Source organism: Elephantulus edwardii, unplaced genomic scaffold (assembly GCF_000299155.1).
Source record: "Elephantulus edwardii isolate Elephantulus edwardi_28Jun2011 unplaced genomic scaffold, EleEdw1.0 scaffold00003, whole genome shotgun sequence".
NCBI classification, from domain to species: domain Eukaryota; kingdom Metazoa; phylum Chordata; class Mammalia; order Macroscelidea; family Macroscelididae; genus Elephantulus; species Elephantulus edwardii.
The window spans coordinates 27,091,358-27,112,491 of record NW_006399753.1 but is presented as its reverse complement, the minus strand read 5'-3'; the positions used below and the strand labels follow the sequence as shown (position 1 = coordinate 27,112,491).

Sequence of the window (21,134 nt, the reverse complement as noted above, 5' to 3'; positions counted from 1 at the left end):
TTGTAAATTGTTAGTCACTGCTGGTTAGTATAATCCCTAAAACACAAAAGATACTTCCTAAAGCTGTGGTGCTGGAGAAGAGTGCTAAATATACCAGGGACTGCTAGAACAAACAAGTTTTTCCTGGAGAGGGTGAAGCCAGAATGCTCCTTGGAGTCAAGGATTCTGAAGTTTTGTCTGACATACTTTGGGCATATTGCAAGGAGGAACTGGTCCTTGGAGAGGGACATCAAGTTTGGGAGAGTGGAGGGACGGTGAAGGAGAGGAAGACCCTCATAAGATGGATCGATTCCGTGAGTGGAGTGGTGGGAATGAGTGTTTGAGATGGCTAGGCTGGCACAGGATAGAAGGGCGTTTAGGGCTCTTGTGCATGGGGTCACTATGAGCTGCAAGTGACTCAATAGATAGCACATAATAACAACAACGACAAATGTAGAAAACTAGAGAGGAATTGTGACATAGTGTAGATGCAAAACTCATTTCTTCAAGCAGCCTGATAGGTGGTTATTTGGAAAAAGACTTTAGAATTATTGGTAGGTGCCATCAAGTCAACTGCAACTCACAGCAACCTTATGAAATACTGGTCTGAATCTTGCCTCACTCGGCACCATCCTCACCACTGGATAAGTATTGTGTCAATTCATCTTCCTGAAGGTCTTCTGCTCTTTAACCCCCATATTTCCAAAACTGGAAAACTTTTTCCAAGGACTGGCCCTTCCTGGCAACTTGCTTTAAGCATGTGAGACCTTGCTTCATCTTCCTTGCCTCTAAGAGCACCCTACTTGTATTGCCTCCAAAAGATGTTTTGTTCTTTTGGAACACTCCATGTACATTTTGCAAAGACAATTCAAAAGCTTTAGTCTTCCTTATTCATTGTCCAACTTTTAGATGGAAAGAACAGGAGCCCATGGCTTGGATCAGGTACACCTTAGTCTTGAAACTAACATCCTTGCTCTTCAGCACTTTGGAAGGTCTGTGACAGCTGATTTTCCCAGTGCAATACATTTTTTCCCCTTTCTTAACTGCTGTTACAATTGGTGTTGACTGTGGATCCAAGTAAAATGAGATAGCTGACAACTTCAATCTTTCCTCCATCTATCATGAAGATGTTGTCTCTTGGTCTACCAGCAAGGATTTTTTTGGGTTTTTTCCTGCAGCAAATGCTTCAAGTTCTCTTTACTTTTGACAAGCAAAGTTATAAAATCTGCATAACACAATCTTGATGCCATAGAGATTGAAGAGATATGTAGAATGGACATAACCCTGTTGCACACCTTTCCTAATTTTGAGCCATACAGTGTTCCCTTGTTCTATTCGGTCAAGAGTTCCTTGATGTATGTCTAGGTTTCATATAAGTACAGTTAAGTGCTCTGAGATTCCCATTATTTTCTGTTAGTCATAATTTGTTAAAAGCTACACAGTCAAAACCCATTACATAGTCAATAAAATACAGAAACCTTTCTGATATTCTCTGGTTTCAGTCAAGATCCATTTGAAATCAGCAAACATATTTCTGGTTTCATGGGCTCTTCTGAATTCCGTTTGAATTTCTGGCAGTTCCCTACTGATGTACTTTCCCAGTGATTGAAAATAATCTTCAGCAACATTTTACATGTATGTGATATAAATGATATTGTTCAGTAGTTTTTTTGGGAATGGGAACAAATATGGATCTCTTTCAGCCAACTGGCCAGGTATCCTGTCTTCCAAATTTCTTAACATAGACTAGTGAGCACATCCAAGGTGGCAGCTGTTTGTTGGTACATGTCATTTGATATTCCATCAATCCCTGAGGTCTTATTTTTGGCCAATGCAGATACAGAAGAATTTAATGAAATAACATTTGAGCAAGAGCCCATGGTGATGAAGGAAGAAGTTCAAGCTGCTTTGAAGGAAATAGCAAAAAATAAGGCCCCAGGAATAGATGGTATACCAATTGACGTATTTCAGCTAACAGATGCTGCCCTGGATGTGCTCACCAAGTTGTGCCAAGAAATCTGGAGAACAACCACTTGGCCAACTGACTGGAAGAGGTCTATATTTGTTCCCATTCCAAAGAAGGGTGACCCAACTGAGTGCGGAAACTAAAGAACAATATCATTGATTTCACATGCAAGCAAGATTCTACTGAAGATTATCCAAAACCGACTGGAACAGCACATCAGCAGAGAACTGCCAGAAGTCCAGGCTGGGTTTAGAAGGGGTCGTGGTACTAGGGATATTGTAGCTGATGTTAGATGGATCTTAGCTGAAAGCAGGGAATACCAGAAGAATGTCTGTGTTTCATTGATTATGCAAAGGTGTTTAACTGTGCGGATCATAACAAACTGTGGCTGACTCTGAGAAGAATGGGAATCCCAGAACATTTAATCATGCTAATGCAAAACCTATACTTGGACCAAGAGGCAGTCATCAGAATTGAGCAGGGTAGCCCCTCATGGTTCAAAATTGGGAAGGGTGTACATCAGGGATGTGTCCTATCTCCACACCTTTTCAACCTGTATGCAGAGCAGATTATCTGAGAGGCTGGGCTCTATGAGGAGAAGTGTGGCATCAGGATTGGTGGAAGATCTATTAACAATCTGCGTTATGCAGATGACACAACCCTGCTTGCCGAAACAGAGGAGGACCTCATGCACTTGCATGATTCTCACCACTTGACAAAGATTCTCACCACTGGACCAATTGGTAGCATCAGGATGGATGGCGAAGAGATTGAGATTGTACACAGCTTCAGTTTGCTTGGCCCCATGGTCAACTCTTGGCAGCAGTAGCCAGGAAATAAAAAAAACGTATTGAAATGGGAAAGTCTGCTGTTAGGGACCTCTCTAAAGTACTCAAGAGCAACGGTGTCTCTTTGGAGACTAAGGTGCACCTGATACAGGCCATGGTCTTGGCAATCCCTTGTTATGCATCAGAGTGTTGGACAATGACTAGGGAGGATAGAAGAATTGCTGCCTTTGAGCTGTGATGCTGGATAAGAGTACTGAATGTACCCTGGACTGCCAAGAAAACAAACATTCATCCTGGAGAGGGTTAAATCAGGCTACTCCTTGGAGGCAAGGATTCTGGGGCTTCATCTGACATACTCTGGACATGTTGTGAGGAGAGACAGGTCGTTGGAGAGGGACATCATGCTTGGGAGGGTGGAGGGACAGCGCAGGAGGGGAAGACCCTCTATGAGGTAGACTGATTCAGTGACTGGGGTAATCGGGATGGGTGTGTCAGAGGCAATGCGATTGGCACAGGATAGAGCAGGGTTTAGGGCTGTTTTACATGGGGTCACTATGAGTTGCAAACGACTCCATGGCACATAACAACAACAACAACATGGTGTTTAATTAAATTGTACATCATCAGTAAGGTTATTTCTCTGGTAATACAGACTTAGCAAATGTTCATCATCACTGCTTATAGTAGTAGTCAGTTTTGTAGTATTTTCTCCAGTCGTTAATTATCTGATCAGCTCTTTTCTTCAATGAGCCTGCTCATCAAGTGATCCTAACATCTTAAGACAGTGAGGTCAACCAGTGTGTAATCCTTAAGACTCTACAGTGAAGGTGAATGCCAGTATTTGTGCATTAACTAGACATTTACTACAGCAGATAAGCAAAACCCTTTATCGTCAAGAGCTCATTTTCACTCCTAGTGACCTTTTAGGAAAGCGTAGAACTGTTTCATAGTTTTCAACATTATCTCATCTTTTTCCAGTGGAGTAGTTTGCATATTTGAACAGTTAATCTTCCAGTTCGTGCTCATAATACTTAATCACTGGACCACTAGATTTTCTTTTAAAAAGAGCAAAACATTTCACACTTAAATGCATGCAGATTTGTCATGTAGGTGGCACCCAGGCTCCATAAATATCTCCCTGTTGGCATTGTTCCAACTTTCAGATCATTCAAAGATATTATCTACCCAAAAGAGCCAATTTATCATGAAATTATTTGTACACCACTTTAGCAATGGCCTAAACCTTCCATATCATGTACAAATGGTATTTCATTTGAATGTGTACAACCAGGACATAATATAATCAACCTAATCTAGATAGATTTTGGTTATATCATGATAGGAGTAATAAACAGAACACTCAGAGGTTTTCTTTTTTGAAAACATGCTTTACTTAAGTTCACTTATAAAATATCTTTGAGGACTATTTTTTAAGAGATATAACAATTTGTAAAATCAATATTTGTTTCGGACATTCATGTTTAGAGTAACAAATTGAGAGAAACAGAAAATTGTACATGTAAATGGACATAGGGCATATTTCATAATACATATTATTATTACCTCTAGTCCTAGAGAAATATCTTCAAAGAAATAGTAACTGTGAATGTGAGCTGTCAACCATACCATAAAAAACAACTTCATAATAGTTACATTATAGATATTATTTCAAAATTAACTTTTTTTATCCATGAAATACATGTTCAAGGGCAAGGTCTTACTTTTGACCCAAAGTTGAGCACATAGTGTTAAGTAAAATTAAATTGAAATAAAAGTTGGTATAATAATCAATTAAAGGTGGCAAATTTTTAAATTCAAGTCTAAAGTTACAAAGAAAGAGAAGATAAGGACATAAAGAAAAAACCGAATTAGATTCTTTTTTGTTGTTAACTTGAGGGTCTGCCGGGTTTGAAATACAAAGTCAATAATATTTCTACTTCTGGGATGAGAATATAAGAAATTTTTATATAAACTGATGAAAAATAAAGAATATTAGATCTCCTCCATATCATAAGCACTGTGCTTGTTTTTAAATTACTCTATCAGGTGTCCAAGGAAGTTATTATACCCTAGTATAAAATCTTTAAATACCTAATATAGAATCTTCTCTTCCTCATTTTTAAGGCTATTACTATCAAATATTTTTGTGAAGAAATATCTCATGGCTCTATAAACAAGAGGTGCTTAGAAATTCATTATATTAAAAAATTCCTGTTTCTTTTACCAGTTTTCAACATTTCTCTAAAAGAGAAAAAAAATCCCGTAACCCCTAAATCAAGTTTTAGAATTACATTACAATATTTCATTGTATTTCCACATAGATACAAATAAGGCTTTTTTAGATGAAAAAAAATTTACAAAAACCACCTATAAATTAATCAATAAAATGAAATTTAGCTTTGAATGAGTCAAGTATTCTGCATTCAAATTTACTTTTACAAACATTCAAGATTGGTAAGTTATAGTAAGGGGAAAAATAATGGAAGGAAAGAGAAAAATCTCCTTTTCAATAGATAGTAATTTATAAAGCTTTTAAAAAATTGTTTTAGAAACACAGATCATAGTTATTTGAGAAAAGTCATTTAAGGAATATCTAAGTGCTTCAAATGGACTGGGCTTTAGAAAAAAAAAAGGTTAATTTTTCCATGAAATTGAAGAGGTAAGATAGCATTCTTCTTATTTCATGTGTAAGTAAACACTTGACAGAAAGTTAAACATAAGGTAAAATATTTCATCAATATTTTTAAATAATAAATTCTAGATTTATAAAAATTTTCTGGATTTTGCACAGAGGTCAAAGTTTGACCTTCACTGATATATTTCTATGTAATTAAAAAAATACAGTATCAAATCTTTCTCCTCCAAAAAAACTGGAAGGAGTATTTTAAATTGTGAGTGTTTAAACATAGCTATGCATATTCTTAAGTATACAAAACACACAAACATCACTTTACTTCGCAAATTCTTTTCCTGATACTGTAAACATTGCTTCTTCTACACCCGGACATTTAGAAAATAGTCTTTGGTATTACTAATTATTGTGCTTTGAAACAGAATCTTAAAGGATTTCTGTAGCAGTGCTATGTAGACATATTAAGATATAAATAAGAGAAATGCACTTGGAATAAGTTACAATTAGCTGCTTTTGCATAATTTTCATAAACTACAGTGTATGCCTAGTCACAGTTTTTTAAGAAAGAATACCTCCTTTTTCAAGTCCTTAATTTTAAGGAACACTTAATCATTTTGGCTAAAAATCCATTTTTGGAGTGGGTCTGATGGATTGCATGACACTAAGCTGGGATGCTCTCCATTTGCTGAAAGGCACATTTTAAGGAATGAATTATACAGGAGTTGATCCTAGAAGAAAAAAAAAATATTAAGCTTCAATACTCATAGTTAATATGTTACGATCTAATGAAAGCTAAAATATCACTTGCATAATAAAATGTTTATCATTCCTAACTTTAAATCTCTCAAACATCCATTATGGTAGAGTCTTGGTTTCTGATTTAATCCACACCATTTATATCATTACCATTGAATTCATACAAGCTATTACATAAACAGAGTAGATAGTTATGAATAAGCTTTTCAAACAAGAGCTATTTAAACAATGTATCTGAAAATGTAAAGTTCTTAAAAATATATAACTGATGAAAAGAAGTCTTTATGGTGCTCTAGTTACACAAAACAATTTTCAGGCTCCAATAGTCATTAAAATATATGTTTAAAAAGAGATCTTGCATTTAGTTTCTCTAAATTCTAGATTCTGTAAAAAGTACTAAAACAGAAAAAGAAAGAATTCCTTTAAAAAAACTAAACCCACTGCCACCAAGTGATTTATAGTGACCTTACGTTGTTATTATATCCCGTCAAGCTGACTAGGAGTCATAGAGACCCTTTGTGCAATGGATCTGAATTCTGCCCTATCCTGTGCCACTCGCATCATCTCTGATATACTTTGAACCCATTGTGTCAGTCCATCTTGTTGAGTGTCTTTCTCTCTTATGCTAACCCTCTACCTTTGCAAGCATGATGTCTGTTTCCTGCAACATCATATGTGAAGTATGTTATATGAAGGTTTACCACCCTTGCCTCCAAGGGGCACCCTTGTTACACTTTCTCCAAGACATATCTGTTTGTTGTTTTGGCAGTCTATGAGATAGAGGATGTAAATATTTGCAGACACAGACAGCTTCATCTTTCACAGAATAGGTGGTAGAACTTATTATTGATTATGCAAAGGTGTTTGTGTGGATCATAACAAACTGTGGCTGACTCTGAGAAGAATAGGAATCCCAGAACAGAGCAAGGAAACCCTGCATGGTTCAAAATTGGGAAGGGTGTATTCCAGGGATGTGTCCTATCTCCATACCTTTTCAACCTGTATGCAGAGCAGACTATCCAAAAGGCTGGGCTCTGTGAGGAGAAGTGTGGCGTCAGGATTGGTGGAAGATCTATTAACAATCTGCATTATGCAGATAACACAACCCTGCTTGCTGAAACTGAGGAGGACCTGAAATGGTTTGCTGCAGAGGGTCAAGGACTGCAGCCTTTGGTATGGATTGAGGCTCAGTGTAAAGAAGACAAAGATTTTCACCAATGGACCAATTGGCAACATCAGGATGGAAGGTGAAGAGATTGAGATGATTAACATAGTCTGCTTGGCTCCACGGTCAACACTCTTGGCACCAGCAGCCAGGAAATAAAAAAAACATATTGTGATGGGAAAGTCTGCTGTTAGGAACCTCTCCAAAGTACTGACAAGCAATGGTGTCACTCTGGAGACTAAGGTGTGTCTGATACATGCCATGGTCTTTGCAATCACTTGCTATGCATCATAGAGTTGGACAATGACTAGGGAGGATAAAAGGAGAATTGATGCCTTTGAGCTGTGGTGCTGGAGAAGAGTATTGAGAGTACCATGGACTGCTAAGAAAAGAAACAGATTAATCCTGGAAAGGGTTAAACCGGCGACTCCCTGGAGGCAAGGATTCTGAGACTCCGTCTAACATACTTTGGACATGTTGTAAGGAGGACGGGTCCTTGGAGAGGAACATCATGCTTGGGAGGGTGGAGGGACAGTGCAGGAAGGGAAGACCCTCTATGAGGTGGATTGATTCAGTGACTGGGGTAATTGGGATGGGAGTGTCAGAGACAGTGGATTGATTCAGTGACTGGGATAATCGGGATGGGAGTGTCAGAGACAGTGCTATTGGCACAGGACAGAGCAGAGTTTAGGGCTGTTGTACATAGGGTCGCTATGAGTCCCAAGTGACTCGATGGCACATAACAACAACATGAACTGCCAATCTTCCAGTTAGCAGCCTCATGCATAACTCACTGTGCCACTATGGCTACTAGTAATCAATTTAGGTGATAATTTTTTTCCTCTTGGACAAAAATTCTATGCAACCTTTGTAAGAAGAATGTAAAAATTTTCAAAAGTAAAAAAAAAAAAGGCTATTACTAAAAAGAGACATTAATTTTGATCTGAATAGATTGGACATCAACCAACTACTTTGATCCTCAGTGTATTTAACTCATATTTTAGAAAGCAGGCACATTCATACATACACACCCACACACGGATAGGTGCATTATTTATTATTTTGATACGTAGTATTCATGTACTACATGTCACATATTTTCCCCTGATAACCCATTTTACCACTGTGGGGCACAGTCAGAGTCAATCCTCACTCGTAGGGACCCATGTGACACAGCAGAACTACCCCGTATTCTTAGAGAATATGGCATAGCTCCTAGACAGCTACAATGTCAGTTGAGAGGCCAAGCCTCTCAGATGGTTTGAATCCACTGACTTCTTTGCAAAAGGAAAAGACAGACAATTTCTTTTGTGTGCAATTTGGTGTTGTGTGCCGTCAAGTTGGAACCAGTCAAAACACACTCAGCTGAAGATCCAGTGGATTTTCAAAGGCAGTAAATTACAAGGAAGAAGACTGCCTGTATTCTTCTCCAACACAGCAAATGGTGGATTCAAACTGTGAACCTTAAGGATTACAGTGCAGCTTCTTACCACTAGACCATCAGAGTATCTGAAAACCTGCTGGAGGGTCAGCTATGAGTTGGATCCAACTCAAAAGCAATTGCTGAGTGATAGCAGCAGATCACCAAGCCTTTCTTTCACAAAGCCACTGGGTAAGTTGGAACTGCCTACCTTAGGCTGCAGCCAAGTGCTCACACATTTGTGCCACCAAGTCTCCCTCAGATAAACAATTAGAGCTAAACAAGCAATTACATAAATGGATATGTTAACTGCATTGAAGTACCTTCTGGATCACCCATATCTGCTCTCCAACAGCAACTGTCTTGTGACCTTTGTAGGTGCATGCCTTCAGCTGAACAGGTCCTTGAGCAGCATGAAGACACAATTCTTTCTGGATGTTATGCCGGATTTCATGCTGAGCAGAATATTCAAAGTACTATCGAAAGAAGAGTGTTGTTACTGACAAAAACGTTTTGTAAGTTACAAAACAGTAACCTGATAAAAAGGTCATAAGTTTATGGAATAGTAAAGTCATATCTATTTCAACGAAGTAATATTGTAAAAAGCAGAAACTTTAATTTCTATGTTGGGAGAGATTATAACCTTCCTTCAGTTCACTATCAATACATAATGAAGAAGGTATGGTATTTCTCCTATGAAAGTGAAAGCTATGAGGGAAGATGGAGACTAGAAGAATTGCTCCACAGTTGACTTCTAATCATGCATATAACTTATATATTTTCCTGTGAACATGAGTTATTTCTCCTCTATTCTTCTAAACCAATGGCATTGTCACTTAAGCTAGGAACTAGAGAATCATATCCATGCCTCAGTTTCCATACTTGTGGGTAACTTAATAGCTCTTAACCCATAGTTTATGACAATAAATGAATTAACACTATGGAAATCCCCTAGAACAATGAAAGCACATGGCTGTAATAAATTTTTGTTATTGTAAATATTTATGCTTTTTTTCTCCCCACTTGTACCTTATTTCTACTTTGTAGTATTTTTTTTTCCTTTGAAATGTTACCATTATATCCATGCTTACTTCAGTTTCTTTATTTTTCTTGTTCAGGTTCTTAGAAATACTACTGTAAAAATTCAATTCCTACCCTTATTATCCATGATCTATCCTGCTGCCAAAGTTATTTTCATATCAATGCAATCTTCTACTTTCTTGGTTTTAGGGGAGTCATTTCTGTGTCAAGATGAAGTCTACATTCTTTAACTGATCCATGATATCTTTTTTTTTTTTTTACATTTTCTTTCTTTTATCTCATGTCAACTATTGCTACAACTATATCCTACACTCTTTTCACAGAATTTTACCATATCAGAATATATATGCCGATAACTCTAAGACTGCTTTACTGGGCTCTGCCTGGAATACCCTTCTGACATTATCTTCCATTGTTAGCTCCTTTCCACCATTCAAGCTATTTCCCTCCTTTTTTTAGCTTTCTCTGAGTTGTCTCAACTCTTCAAAATTACACTCCTTTCAAAGTTCATACACTATATGAAAGATAATGTTTACATCCTCTGTAAGAATTATGTATGTAGCTAACTGGCCAAAATAGGTAATAAATAAAAGTCAAATATTTAATAATGTTGATGTTCTCAAGATAAAAATAAACATAACTGGTTTTCAATAATTAAATAACTAGTATTTACAAGAATGTTTCTTGAACCTTTATTGTATGCCAACCAGGCTTTAAAGTAGGCAGTCCATAAACATTAACTAATCAATTGAGACACAAATACTGAGTTCCACCAGTTTTAGTTTCATGTTTATCTCTTCTTGAAGGTAAGACTACAGACATTTTTATAATTGGTAGTTATTTTAATAGCAATACTAGAAAAAATAGGTTAGATACAGTGTAGTATTTTTACCTACGGAAAAAAAACAAACCCAACCCACTGACAGTAAATTGATTCTGACTCACAATAAACCTACAGGACACAGTAGAAGTGCCCTGTATGGTTCTCAGGCTGTACTCTTTATAGAAGGAACTTTGTTTCTTTTCCTCCTACAGAGGAGTCTGCTCTTTGACTTAGTATTTAATAAAGCTTACCTAACTTTTGGCTAGCAACCAACGGCTTAAAAACTGTACAGTCAGCATCCTTTGTATTTTACTTAACTCCTCTTCTAAAGGGAGTTCTGGTGGTATAGTCTGTAGGGAGTTGTGCTGCCAACTCAAAAGATGGTACCTCTCTAGAAGTTCTAAACTACCAGTGGTTCTATAGAAGAAAAACGGGAAACCTCCTCCCATAAGATCATGGTATCTCTATTGGGGTAGGTGGGGGAAAACCTACCAAATTTTTTGTTTTTTTAGTTTCATCTCTAGACATTAAATGAGACACCATAGCCACCTTCCCCTGACCCAGAAGTGTGAATGCCACCTGCAGGCAGCTGGCAGCCTCTGCTACTCAGACTGCCCTCTAGGTCCCAGCACAGGAATGTGTGGGTCACAGGCCTCCTACAGAAGACATCAGGCCACTAGTACCACTACTGGGAGTCTGCTCTTTGACCTCCGACCCTAGACTCAGAAGGAGACCATAGGTTTCCTGGCCCCAAAACCAGTCTACAGCCTTTACTGCTGATCTAACATTTCCTGCTCTGGTCCAAGAGCATGCGAGTAGTGGGTCTTGGACTGAAGTCCCCCGGCCATTGCTGATGCAACTGAGACCTGCTGAGCAAACTGTACTCAGGAAACTGATATAAAAACAAGGAGGTAAGTACTCACATTGGTACTACAGAATCCACCTTACACCTATCAAGAAGAAACCCACATGTCAAGGAAACCACAGTCAGGTTTGAAAACAAAGAAAAAGCAAAACAAGCCTTCTCCTTAAAAAAAAAAAATTAGACCGCAATAAGAACTCAATGAGGCCCTATAGGCAGGAAGGCAGAAAGAACACAGTTTCATGGAATTTCAAGATTGGTGCTGAAGAAGTTCTAATGATGCAACCATGAGATGAAGCCATGTGTAAAGAGACAGACAAATTTTAAAAAAATCAATGCAAGACAGAAAGGGCATAACTAACATGATTCTAGAAACAATTAAAAAAACATGAAAATGAAATGGGGAAAAAAGACTAAGGTGGAAAAAACTGTCAACATGTCAAAGAGACATAAATGCGGACAGAAGAGATGTGATACAGACTCAGTGACAAAGAGGACAAGAACCTAAATGAGAACCTACTAGAAAAACAGAGAAGAGAGAAAGGAAAAAAAAACCCCATTTAAAAATCATGAGTGGGATGACATCAAATCAAACAATACATGTGTGAATGGAATTCTTATGAAACATAGGAAAAGATAAAAAAACACTGGGAAAATTTTGGAAGAAGTACTAAAAGAAAACTTCCCAGGTACCATTAAAATATCCCAAGGAAATACATTCAAGAAACTCAGCGAACCCCAAACAGACTAGACCCCAAAAGAAAAATATCAAGACATACCAAAGTCAAACTCCCAAAAATCAAAGACAAGGATGCAATATTAAAAGTGCATGAGAAACACAGAGAGTCACCTACAAAGGAGAACCAATTAGATTAAGCTACAATTTCTTAGCAGAAAGTATGTACGCAAGACAAAAATGAGGTTGCTCATACAGAGGGCTGAAAAAAAAACTGCTGGGAAAGATGTTATACCCTTCAAAACTGTCCACCAAAAGCTGCTTGTTGTTATTAAATGCTGTTAAGTTGCTTATGATTCAGAGTGAACCCGGCTCTATCTTGAGCCAATCTCATTGTCTCTGAAACACCTGTTACCCCAGTCACTGAGTCAATCCATCTCATCAAGGGTCTTCCTCTCTTTCACTGTCCCTCTACCCTTAGAAGCATGATGTCCTTCTCCAAGGACTGGTCCCTCCTTGCAACATGCCAAAAGTATGTCAGACAGAGTTTCAAAATCCTTGCCTCCATAGTGCAAATTGGTTTCACCCTCTCCAGGACAGACTTGTTCTCCTAGCAGTCCATAGTATGTTCAACACTTTTCTCCAGCACCACAACTTAAAAGCATCAAATCTTCTTCTATTATCCTTAGTATCTGTCCATCTTTCTAATGCATAGCAAGTAATTGTAAAGACCATGGCCTGGATCAGGAGCACATTAGTCCCTAAACTGACATCATTGCATCTCAGTACTCTGGAGAGGTCCCTAACAGCAGATATTCTCAATGCAATTTGTCTTGATTTCCGGGCTGCTGGTACCAAGAGCAGTGATTGCGGAGACAAGCAAGCTGAAATTGTTAATAATCTCAATCTCCTCACAGTCTATTATGATGCTGCTAATCTACCCACTGGGGAGTATCTTTGTTTTCTTAATGTTGATCTTCAATTCAAACTGAAGGCTGCAGTCCTTCACCTTTTGCAGCAAATGCCTCATGTCTTCCTCAGTTTTGGCAAGCAGATTGTTGATGAGTCTTTCTCCAATCCTGACGGAGAATTCCTTCTCACAGAGCCCAGCTTCCTGAGTGATCTGCTGTGCATATAGATTGAAAACGTATGGAGACAGGATGCATCCCTGGCACATAACTTTTTCCATTTTTGAGCCTTGCAGTGTTTCCTTGCTTTGTTCTGATGACTGCCTCCTGGTCCAAGTATAAGTTTTGCATACTCATGTCAAGTGTTTTGGGATTTCCATTCTTCTGAGAGTTAGCCACAGTTTGCTGCAATCCACAAAGTCAAATGCCTTTGCATAATCAATGAAACACAGATACACATTCCTCTGGTACGCTCTGCTTTCAGCCAAGATCCATCTAACCTGGCTATAATATCCCTAGTGGCATGGCCTAGCATTATTAATATCAAGAGTATCATCCAGGAAGAATGCAAATGGTCATTACAAAGAGAGAGGAGGAAAAACGACCAAGACGGATGTCATGAGTTTCAGAATACTGCATTAGAAGGTCAAGAGGACAAAGCAAAGGGAATAAATCATGAAATAAAGGAGCTGAATAGAAAATTTCAAAGTGTAGCACAGGAAGACAAAGCAAACTATTCTAATGAAACGTACAAAGAGCTGGAGTTGGAAAATCAAAAGGGACAAATTTGTTCAGTACGTCGTAAGCCGAAGGAACTGAAGAACGAATGCAAGCCTTAAGTTACAATACGAAGGATGCTTTGGGAAGAATATTAAATGAGCCAGGAAGCACTAAAAGAAGATGGAAGGAGTATACAGAGTCATTATACCAAAAAGAATTGGCTGACACATATTAATTTCATGAAACAATGTAAAATTAAAAGCCTGTGGTGATGAAGGAACAGGTTCAAAGTGCTCTGAAGGAATTGGCAAAAAACAAGGCTCCAGGGATACATAACAATGGACATATTTTAAAAAGCAGACGTTGACTTGGATGTGCTCACCAAGCTGTTCCAAGAAATCTGGAGGACAACCACGTGGCCAACTGACTGGAAGAGATCCATATGTGTTCCCATTCCAAAGAAAGGTGACCTGACAGAGTACAGAAATTATCAAACAATATCACAAACATCACATGCAAGCAAGATCCTGCTGAAAATTACCCAAAAATGACAGGAATGAAAATGACCCAAAAATGGCATCAACAGAGAATTGCCAGATGTGCAGGCTAGGTATAGAAGAGTCCATCAAATATGAAAGAGTAATCAAGGCATTTGCAGAAAAGCAGGAACTTAAGGAATTTAAGAAAACAAGACCAACTCTACAAAAAAATTCTAAAGGAAGCCCTTTACGTAGAGACAGCAAAGGAAAGTGGATGGACCAAAATAACCAGCAACAACAGAAGGAACACAGCAAAATGGTAAATATAAAAACTGGCCTGTCAATAATCACTCAATGTGAATGGCTTAAATGCACTGATTAAGAGAAAAATAGTAACAGAATGGATAAAAAAAAATCCAAAGCCCATCAAAATGTTGCCTATAAGAGACATATCTTAGAAATGAGGAAAAAGACTAAAAAATCAAAGTAATAAAAATGAAAGCACAACTTATCAAAACCTCTGGGATACAGCTAAGGCAGTCCTCAAGGGTCAGTTCATAGCAGTAGCAAACACATTTGAAAAGAGAGAGCAGAATTAACAACACAACACTTCCAGCAAATATAAAAGGAACAAGCTAATCCCATAGCCTCTAGAAGAAAGGAAATTATAAAGATAAAGGCTGAAAAATCAACATTTTTCAGAAAAACAACTAAAGCCATTAAGAAAACCAACCAGGAGCTGGTTGTTAGAAATGTTTAAGAGGCTGTGAAGAGACCGAAACATTCATGTCACTCTTGGTAGGAATGTAAAATGGAAGGCAGTTTTGATGTTCCCTTAAAAAAAAAAAGAACAAAGAAATCCCTTAGGATCTAATTATTCCATTGCTAGGAATATAACCCAAAGAAATAAGAATTGAGACACAAATTGAGATATGTGCACCTATGTTCATAGCAGTGTTATTTATGATAGCAAGAAAATAGAAATAGTCGAACTCCCCATTTAGAAACGAATGGACTGATAAAGTGAGGTACATTTACACAATGGGATACTATACAGCACTAATGAATGATTTCATAAAAACTACATAACATGGGAGAGCCTAGAGAGAGAGCATTATGCTGACTGAAATAACTCAGTAACATAAGGAATAATACTGCAAAAGACTATTATTGTAAAAATAGGAGGATAATTGAGCAAGATATGTATACATTTTCAAAAGGGGAGTGGAAAGAGGAGAAGGAAAGATGGTCACAGTGATGGACAGGGGGAAACGAGACAGTGGGTATACATACCAGTAGAGACTTGGGGGTTTGGTGTAAAGATAGACATGGATAGCTTAGAGTTAATTGTGTGCAATGTGTATGAGGGACTGTGTGTGTAGGGCACAATGTGCTTAGATGGTTATGAGCAAATCAGTAAAAAAATGGATGGGGAAAAGAAAGAAAAAAAGATGTATGACATAAAAGAATATTGGATATTGTAGATTTAGGAACCATGCAATTCTTCTATTGGCCAGTACTTGACTGAAGTACTAAAAGGGAAGATTTGCTCTGGAGATAATCTCATTGTAAGACGAAGCTGGTAGTGGGAATTCAGGCTTGTCTTAGTCAAGGGGAAAGATTGAGTCCCATCCAGTACTCTGAGGAGAGTTGCATTTGAATGAATTTGTAGACCCTCTGGACTTTCGATTGAACAGATTCACATTGGAATGTAAAGGAAGCAGCAAGAAAGAGAAAGGTAGGTGGGGTGGAGGTGGGGGTGAGGAGAGAGAGTGACTTTTAAAACTAGAACAAGCTGTTTGACTTCTGATACACGGTAAAGCTAGTGCCCATTAGAGCCTACTTCTAGAATTTGAAGTTAAAGGAAGCCAGCCAGTAATGTTCACTTTGTAGTGATGCACATGGATCCAGCAGAGTGAAAGTGGCAGGCATACAACAATGAAGAGACAGACTGAGCTTGGACGTGCTACTTCAGCACTGTCCACTGAGCATGCATAGATGTAGGGTTAAGTGTAAAAGGGTTGCTGGCTTGAGGATCAGGGAGTCATGACGATCTCTCACTTAATCACTTGGCTGAGTAAAGGGTTAAAACAGTCTGGAATGCAGGCAGACGTGTGGATTCCTGAATTTGTGTCTGCTGCTCATTTGGATCTAGCCACAGATGGCAGGACCCAACCAAATGAAGAGAAGATGATGCACACTGTGAGCTAGTGCTGACTGCTATCACCTGATGGCTTGCTTTAGACTGGACTTTGTGGATGCAGGTAATTAATTTAATTTGTAATTAAAACCTATTGTCATTGAGTTGATGCTGACTTCTGACAACCCTACATTAGGTTTCTTAAGTTTAGATATTTATAAGAGGAGACTGTCTATCTTCCCCACCTCATCTGGTGGATTAAAAAAGCCAGGCTTTCAGTTAGCACAGCAACATGTAAGAGACTGTATCACCAGGACTCCTTTATTTAGTAATGAAAAACTCAAAAGCACCTCACTGCCATTGAACTGGAATCAACTTTCAGCTGACACTCCATTGGGTTTCCAAAGCCTGTAAATCACATGGGAGAGGACTGTCCATCGTTCTTTCATGGAGCAGCTGGTGGATCCAAGCAACCAAAGTGGTGAGACCTTTGGGTTAGCAGTCCAACTCCCCCCGGACTTGGAATTAAGGGGATGCGAATCAAAGCCTTAGACTCACTGGAATAAAATCCAAACTCACCGCTGCCAAGTCAGTTCTGACTCACAGCAATCCTTCGTCAAGCCTCACAGGCTGTAAATCTTTATTACAGACTGTCAATTTCTCTCCCGGACCTGCTGGTAGATTCTAATCACCTGAGATGCATGGCCTTTGGGTTGGCAGCACAACTCGCTATAGATAACATCACCAGAGTTCCAACTCAATCTGAATGTTTATGATAAAATAAATAAAAACAACAGAAAAATCACAGGTGCAGGTATGGATGAGGAGAAATTAGAATCATCAACCAAGGCTGTTAGTGGTGGTTGTTGTTAGGTGTCCTTGAGTTGACCACAACTCAGAACAAACCAATCAACAACTTAACAGAACCTTGGCATATTGTGTGTTATCCTCATAGTTTCTAATATATTTGAGCCCACTGTTAGAATCAGTGTTAATCCACCTCATTAAAAGTTGCCCCTCCTGACAACATGCCTAAACTAGGAGACAACGTTTCATCATCTTTGCATCTAGAGAGTACCCTAGCATCACCTTCTCTAACCCAGATTTGATCTTTTGGTAGCCCAAAGAATATTCAATACTTTTCACCAACACTATAATTCAAGGGCATAGATTTTTCTTTGGCTACTAGAAAGGTTAAATGTTACAATGGCTATGGAAAACAGATTTGTATAACTCAGTAATTCCAATTTTAGATTTATGCCTAAAAGAATTGAGCACAAAAACCTAAACACCATTGTTAAATACAGCACTATTTATTTATAGAAGCCAAAAGATAAGACACAACTTAAATGTCCATCAACAACTGAATTGAAAAACAAAATACAGTATGTTCATAAAATAGAATATTATTCAGTCATAAAGAAAAATGAATTCGTGATATATGTTAAAACATGGATGGTCCTTAAATACACTTAAGTGTGTGAGATAAGGAATTAATAAAAGGGCAAATATTGTATGATACCAGTGACATAAAACAAATACATAGAGATCAAAGCTTATTCTTGATTACCAGAGGTAAGAGGAAGGGTGGGAAACCAGAGTCACTGCTTAAGGAACACTGAGTTTCTGTTAATGATGGTAGGAGAATCTGAATAACTGTAAGAGCTGTACAATATGAACATCATTAATAACACCGCATTGCACATGTAAAAACTATTGAATTTACAAATGTTTCGTTAGCTGTCCAAAAATCACTATCTGATCAAAACAGGAGAAAGGAACATGAAGAAATGATTAACTTGGATAATATCTTAAAAAATTGCTAGCGTTGACAGAACTAAGCATCTCAAAGGAGTTTAAAAGCATTACTTGAGAGAAGTATTTTTAAAGACACAAAGCATAATAAATCGATAGCTATATTAGAGTAATTAAAGTCAACCAGGCAGTATTATTTTTCTCCTCAAAACCCTGCAATGGCTTCTATCAGACTCAGAATTAAGCTTGAAATCTTTAATCAGTGCTATAAATTCTTACCATCAGGATGGAAGCTACTCATAAATGACCCTTTCATAAGTTTTTGTAGGCTGTAAAGCACATGGGAATTGACTGCCCAATCTTTCTCCCACAGAGCAGCTGGTGGATTTGAATTGAATGTCATTGGGTTAGAAGCACAACTCCTCACCACTAGGCCACTAGAGCTCCCTAGCAGTCAGGAGATCAGGAGGTTTGCATTGGAAAAGTCTACAGTCAGGGACCTCTCCAAATTATTGAGGCACAAAGATATCAGTTGGATGACTAAGGTGCATCAGATTTAGGCTATGGTCTTACCATCAGTTGCTATGTATCTGAGAGCTAGAAAATGAGTAAGAACTGAAGCCTCTGAGCAGTAGTGCTGGAGAAGAGTAATGAATATCCCATGGACTGGCAAAAGAATAGACAGATGTGTCTTAGAGAAAGTAGAGCCAGAATGCTCTTTGGAGGCAAAGATAACAAAGTTTTGTCTCACACACTTTAAGCATGTTGTTAGGAGGGACTATTCTTTGGAGAGGGACATCATGCTTAGAAAGGTGGAAGGTTGGTAAAAGAAAAAAAAAGACCCTCAGCTAGATGGACTGACACAGTGACTAAAGCAATGGGTTCTAGCAGTGATGAGGGTGGCACAGGAGAGAACAGGGTTCAGATCTGTTGTTCATAGGGTCACTATGAGCTGAACTCAACACCACCTAACAACAAGAATAAAGTCCTACTGAGCCATGCTCCTTATCTATCTCTCTCAGGACATCATGTCCTTTTTTTGTTGTCTGGAGAATGTTTCTCAGCTGGCTCTGTGGACCTGACACTGGACTTCTGCACTTTCCACTTATAATGCTAAGTCGCCTCTGTCTGAGAGGGTTCTTTTCTGAGCTCTGGAAAAAAAAATCTGCAATTTATACACATTATTCCTTACCTTAATTCTTAAAAGTATATGTATGTATTACTTTTTCTTTCTCATTCTACACTATAAATTTCATAGTTAGGAATTTTTACATTTTCACTACTATAATAGAATTATAGTAATGTAAAAGGCTCCAAAAAAATATGTGCTGAAAGAATGTATCATTTTGTCTCCATCTCCCCAATTGTCTGTCTATAATTGTGAAACTATTTTGGAGATAGGAATTATAATCATATCTGTGGTAATAATAAAAATAAAACCATGCTTTGGCTATAGCTTTAACTTTTTAAAACAAAATACTAGATAAAGACTGAGTGACCTTTATAAAATTTTCTATTTAATCCTAATATTTTACATTTTTATAAATATAAGAAATATTTCCCTTTGCACATAATTCTTAATATTTATTAGCATAGTCTAGAAATCTAGACAGAGGAACCCTAATATTTATTTATCATTTCCATCTACTGGAGAAGTTTAAATCTCTCTTAAACCAAGTCTCGCTCCTTGGCTGCTATACCATGTACCCTCAGTAGACTAACTGGTGTAGGTGAGTAAGGACTGTACGACATTAGACTGAGGCCAATGAGTAGGATGGAAATGGAAGCTAGAGAATGGATCCAAGATACAAGTGACCCTGACTTCCTGAAACTAACATCAATGTCTCCTTCCTGGCAAAATAGTGCAACTTAAGGGATTAATACCCTGAACATCATCCACACACATCTGAAACTCTAGCTACACCAAAATGCTTATTGTGCCCAGGAAAGACGCATACCAGCATCTTCCCTTTGTACATTTTTCTTAACACAGTGCCACACACTTATAAATTGGCGACCATGCTTAGAAACACATTTTTTTGATGTATTACCATCATTTGCGGCAACGTGTTAACATGCATTTCTTCTACTCTCTTTTCTATCAGTCCTTAACTCAAACTTAGCTTTAAAAAATGTTTTTAAGTGACAGCTTCCCCAGGAAAATATGTAGGCACCCAACTTAATTCAGATCCCACCTATATCCTTAAAGCCTTTTTAAATACTCTGTTGCAGATCTTATGATCGCTATTTTGAAATCCAGATTTCTGGAAGGAAATAGGTCTCTGTAGCATACTGGTATGTAGTAATCAGTGATTGTATTGAACAAAAAACTAAGATAAATAGTCTAATCCTCCTGTGAGTTAATTTGCAAAACACAAGGAGGGACAGTTTAAAGATTAAAAAGGTGTACTTTATATATAACTATTTTTCATCTAGTTGGCTCTAGCTCAACTAGCAAATATATATATGACAGAGTAGAACTATACCCCAGAGTTATCAATGGTTGATTTTTAAAAGTAGATTACCAAGTCTTTCTTCTGAAAAGACTAGATATGAACTTCAACAATTAACTTAGCAGCCTAGCTGATTAACCATTTGTGCCAACCTGGGACTCCTCCCTACTCATGTTGTCATGGTGGGTACGTGTCACTGAGGGGGAATCATTTATAGCTGATCCTCCAATAAGTTTTCAGAGACGGCATACTGCAAGAGAAGAGATTGTTCATCCTTCTCTCTAGAAACAACTGGTGGATTTGGATTGCCTGCCTTTGGGTTAGCAGTGGGACTCCTTACCACTAAGGTATCAGAGCCCCCAACTCCAAGAAGGATGAATGACAACGTCTAACATTTCCGTGTTAACTGGTAAAATAATCAAAGAAAGGCTGTCACCAATCAAGAAGAATGAAGCATAACCTTAATAAAGAAGATGATGTGCATAGGGATTTGAGTCTTAGAAGGTCCCATTCATCTATGTTATCTTCTCCTGGTTGTAGCTTTTCCAGGATACTGGGAAGACTGTTTATG

General features: G+C 38.0%; 1 protein-coding gene across 1 annotated transcript in view; it reads right to left on the bottom strand.

Moving 5' to 3' along the window:
* Positions 1–5,030: 5,030 nt before the first annotated feature.
* Positions 5,031–21,134, bottom strand: part of GALNT3 (UDP-N-acetyl-alpha-D-galactosamine:polypeptide N-acetylgalactosaminyltransferase 3 (GalNAc-T3)) — a 78,339-nt gene continuing 62,235 nt past the window's right edge. The window contains exons 10-11 of the mRNA XM_006879338.1: positions 9,030–9,182; positions 5,031–6,093 (exon numbers count right to left, since the gene is read on the bottom strand). Coding sequence (XP_006879400.1) covers positions 5,971–6,093; positions 9,030–9,182 — 276 coding nt within the window. The 3' untranslated portion in view covers positions 5,031–5,970. The remainder of the gene's footprint in view (positions 6,094–9,029; positions 9,183–21,134) is intronic.